This window comes from Silene latifolia, chromosome 9 (assembly GCF_048544455.1).
Source record: "Silene latifolia isolate original U9 population chromosome 9, ASM4854445v1, whole genome shotgun sequence".
Lineage (NCBI taxonomy): Eukaryota > Viridiplantae > Streptophyta > Magnoliopsida > Caryophyllales > Caryophyllaceae > Silene > Silene latifolia.
In genome coordinates, this window is record NC_133534.1 from 121,583,097 (window position 1) to 121,587,675 (window position 4,579).

The 4,579-nt window shown below is 39.0% G+C and overlaps 1 protein-coding gene across 1 annotated transcript; it reads left to right on the forward strand.

The window, feature by feature from the left end:
* The first annotated feature begins 282 nt into the window (after positions 1–282).
* LOC141601530 (uncharacterized) lies at positions 283–1,551 on the forward strand. Its single transcript, XM_074421822.1, has one exon. It carries the CDS (start codon positions 283–285, stop codon positions 1,549–1,551), a length of 1,269 nt encoding a protein of 422 aa, XP_074277923.1.
* The last annotated feature ends 3,028 nt before the right edge of the window (positions 1,552–4,579 follow it).

Consider the following 4,579-nt stretch of genomic DNA (forward strand, 5'->3'; position numbering starts at 1 on the left):
GTGAGACCAGCACTGAGGCAGCAAGTCAGGGGGTCACTGCGACACCTGAAAATTCACAGACCATCAATGAGCATGAAAATCAGAGTGTGGTCACCCCTATTGGGCAGATAATCAATAATCAGGGTATGTCCTCTCAGGATGTGTTGAGAGGCCCTACATACCTGCAGATTCTGAGTGGAACTGGTGGTGTCCCTAAAGAAGGAATAGGGGATAAAAGAAGTGGACAATTGGATTTTAATGATGCTTAACATCCATAATTTAGGGTTTTGGAATGTACGGGGCATGAACAATGTTAATAAGCAACGTACAATAATAAAGTTCTTGAATAATCAGGATATAGGTCTTTTTGCCTTGATAGAGACTAAAATAAAAGTTAAAAATGCTGATAGAGTCATTGCTAACTTCAGTCAGGACTGGTCCATCACTACCAACTCCAATAAGCACAAAGGGGGACGCATTTGGGTGATCTGGAAGCCTGCCAAGTTTCATCTTGCTGTTCGAGATTGTAAAGCACAATGCATTCATATTGAGGCTATCTCCCTCATCAACAATGCTAAGTTTTTCATCACTTTTGTGTATGCTTTCAATTCTATTGTTGGAAGGGAAGAATTGTGGAAGGATCTGAAACTGTATGCAAATCATATCAATGGGCCTTGGGCCATGGGAGGGGATTTTAATTGTGTAACTCAATCAGGGGAAAGACTGGGTACCAGCACCTCTGAGGCAGAAATGAATCCTTTCATTGAATGTATTAATGAATGTGGAATGATGGACATTCAATCTACTGGGGCCTATTATACTTGGTCAAATAAGCAGCAGCCAATTGACAGAGTATATAGCAGACTAGATAGATTTATGGTAAATCAGAATTGGGTAGTTGCTCATCCACATCTATTTGCAAATTTCTTGCCTGAAGGAGTTTTTGACCATTGTCCATGTATGGTGAGAGACTCACAACAGGAAGAGACCAGGAAGAAAAGTTTTAAGTACCTGAACATGTGGGGGGAGGATAAGAATTTTGTGCAACTCATCACTGATGCCTGGCAGACTGATATTGCAGGACACAGAATGTACACTATTGTCAGGAAACTCAAATTGATTAAACCAGTCCTCAAGCAGCTCAATAAGGATTCATATTCTGATATAGAGGGCCTGTGCAATGAAGCTGAAAGGAGACTTGAGAAAGTGCAGCAAGATCTAATTGGAAATATGGGGGACAAAGACCTAATGAATCAGGAATATGAAGCCAATCAACAGGTTCAGTTTCTACAAAAAGCAAAGTTTTCCTTCTTACAGCAGCAGGCCAAAGCTGCCTGGCTATGTGAAGGGGATGCGAATACAGCCTTATTTCATAGGGTCATTAAAACAAGAAGGGCTAAGAATGCAGTGTTTCAGATTGAGGATAGACATGGTTCAAAGTGTACTGATCAGAAATCCATTCAGGAGGCTTTTTTAGAATATTATGGATCTCTTCTTGGAATGAGTCATGGAACAGTGAAAGTGAGCAGTAGAGTGATCAAGACAGGGAGAATTTGTGACCAGGCTCACTAGAATATTTTGATGGAACCTGTAACCAACTCAGAAATTAAAGAGTCTATCTTCAGTATCCCAAATGATAAATCTCCTGGGCCAGATGGTTTCACAAGTAAGTTTTTTAAAGATTCTTGGAATGTTATTGGGGATGATATTTGTCAAGCTATTAAGGAATTTTTTGTTAATGGACAGCTACTTAAGCAGCTGAATGCCACTAACATTACTCTAATTCCCAAGATAGACAGACCTACAAATGTGTTACAATTCCGGCCTATTGCCTGCTGCAATGTTTTGTACAAGAGCATCTCCAAGATTTTATGCAATAGATTATCAAAGGTCTTGCCAGATTTGATTTGCCAAAATCAAGGAGGTTTTGTTAAGGGCAGGAGCATTATGGAAAACATTCTCATTTGCCAGGACCTTATTCGACTATATAATAATCCCAATGCTTCCCCAAGGTGTATGTTCAAAATTGATCTCCAGAAGGCCTATGACACAGTGGAGTGGGACTTCCTTGAACAAATGTTAAATTGTCTTAATTTTCCCCCTAGGTTCAAGAATTGGATAATGAGTTGTGTCACTACTCCTACTTTCACTTTGAGCTTGAATGGAGAAAGCTTTGGTTTTTTTAAGGGTAAAAGAGGGCTTAGGCAAGGGGACCCAATCTCTCCTCTCCTATTCACTATATGTATGGAATATTTGTCCAGAACACTCAATTTTGCTACTGAGAACTACCCTTTTAAATTTCACCCCAAATGTGCCCAGATCAAATTGTGTCATCTCATGTTTGCCGATGACTTGCTGTTGTTTTGCAAAGGGGACAAGCTGCCTATTATGACCATGATCAGAGCTTTTGGAACCTTCTCTCAGACATCTGGGTTAAAATTAAGTCCTGGTAAGTCAAATACTTATTTTAATGGGATGAAACAGAATGACAAAGATGAAATTTTGGTTGTGTCTGGTTTCAGAGAGGGTGAGCTGCCTTTTAAATATTTAGGAGTCCCTATCCAAACCACACGTCTCTCAAAACATGAGTGCAGGAGCCTTATTGAGAAAATTGGTGCTAGGATTAGAAGTATTGGAGCTAAAAAATTATCTTATGCTGGGAGACTGGTCTTAGTACAATCTGTCCTTGCTACTTATCATAACTATTGGGCCATGATATTTGTGATACCCAAAGGAGTCTTGGATAGAATTGATTCACTCTGCAGGAATTTCTTGTGGGAAGGGGGAGCAGATTATACTAGACCTCCAATGGTATCATGGGATAAGGTCTGTACCCCAAAAAAGGAAGGAGGGTTAGGACTCAGGAATCTAACAACATGGAATATGGTCTTTGTTGGGAAACTAGCATGGTGGGTGACCAATAGACCAGATAAACTATGGGTCCAATGGGTACATCATATCTACCTGAAAGGGGCGAATTGGGGAGAATATAATCCTACTATGGACTCTAGTTGGAGTTGGAGGAAAATTTGTCAGGTCAGAGACAAAATGAATCAGGCTTTCACTTCAGAGGACTGGAATAACGAGTACAAAGATAAGACGAGGATACAATATTCTGAGAGAAACCAAGCCTGTGATCTCTTGGTTTCATCAGGTATGGACATCATGGTCTGTTCCTAAACATAGAATGATTGCTTGGTTAATTTACCAGAATGCCCTAAACACTAGATCAAAGCTATACAGATTGGGGGTAAGTGATAGGAACACCTGCTGCATCTGTGAACATGAGCCTGAAACTATCCAACACTTGTTTTTTGAATGCGCTTATAGTGATAAAATTTTATCAGATTTGGAGTTTTGTTTGGGGATCAAGATACACAGAACAAATACTCTACACTGGCTAATAAATTGCAGAGGTACTAGGCTTAAGAAGCGTATTATCAGAGTAATGATGAATGCATACCTTTATTTTATCTGGCATCGACGGAACATCAGCCGGTTGGAGATGACCTTGGAGAAACCTCAAAACGTTGCTCTGAGCATTTGGAAACTGGTACAAGAGAGATGCATTCCTCTAATTAAACGGCCGGTGGGACCTAAAGATCGGATGTGGGTAGCTCGATTTGATCAAATTGGAAGATGAAAAGGGTGGAGCTGGTAAGAGTGAGAGGTGGAGCAAGGAGATGACCGACTGTTAGTTTGATTTCTATCTCATTTTGTTAAGAGCTTCTTGTGATGATATGTTTTGGTATGGGCCGCACTGATAGTGGGCTTCTTTGAACTTGGTTGGCAACTTTGTCCAACTTATTTTGTATATCTTCTTTTATATACACAATTTTACATTTTACCAAAAAAAAAACATATTAAAAATCAACGTATTAATAAAAATACGTCATATACAAAATTGACTTAGTAATTCATAATTACTTGTACCAAAATAATTTACCAATTTATAAATCACAACATCTTGTATTTATAATAATTCATTCAATTTCAATTGTTTCCTTAAACAATAATTTCATCTGAGTAATGAAACAATTCGATTACTTAGACCGTATCTTATTTAATCAGATTACAATGAGATACGTAAATTTTACTTCCAAGATCGTCCGTCAATTTTCAAGTAATATAATTAACTCGTAACGTTATACGATTAATTAAATGATCAATTAAGAGTATTATCCTTTAGGTATGACATAGGGGATCAACTGGTCACCACCGTCACACGACAGTAATGTCAAACTCTAGTCAGCCAATCATTACCGATATGTGTGGACCAGTTGACAGTATAAATACTTCCCAATTGTATTCTTTAAAAATGAGACTTAAACATGTGATCATCATGATTAACAGTTGTGATCGCATTATTGTCGGAGGACACATATTCCAACAATCTCCCACTTGTCCTCGACAAGTATGCGTCACCAATTCTCTTGTCCTATTACTATCTCCCACTCAATGCAAGGTGTCTTTCAGGTCGTACTTGCAAGTGATCATATCGAGAGTGGTTTCCTCGATCTGGAGAATAACTGATTGACCGGATTTATCCACCATGGATTCATTCCGAGCGTGGCCACGCATTTCAAGTTCATTACTCCTC

Bases quoted from the DNA above. Each gene is read 5' to 3' on its own strand.
- LOC141601530 (XM_074421822.1), top strand. From the start codon at position 283: ATGAACAATGTTAATAAGCAACGTACAATAATAAAGTTCTTGAATAAT.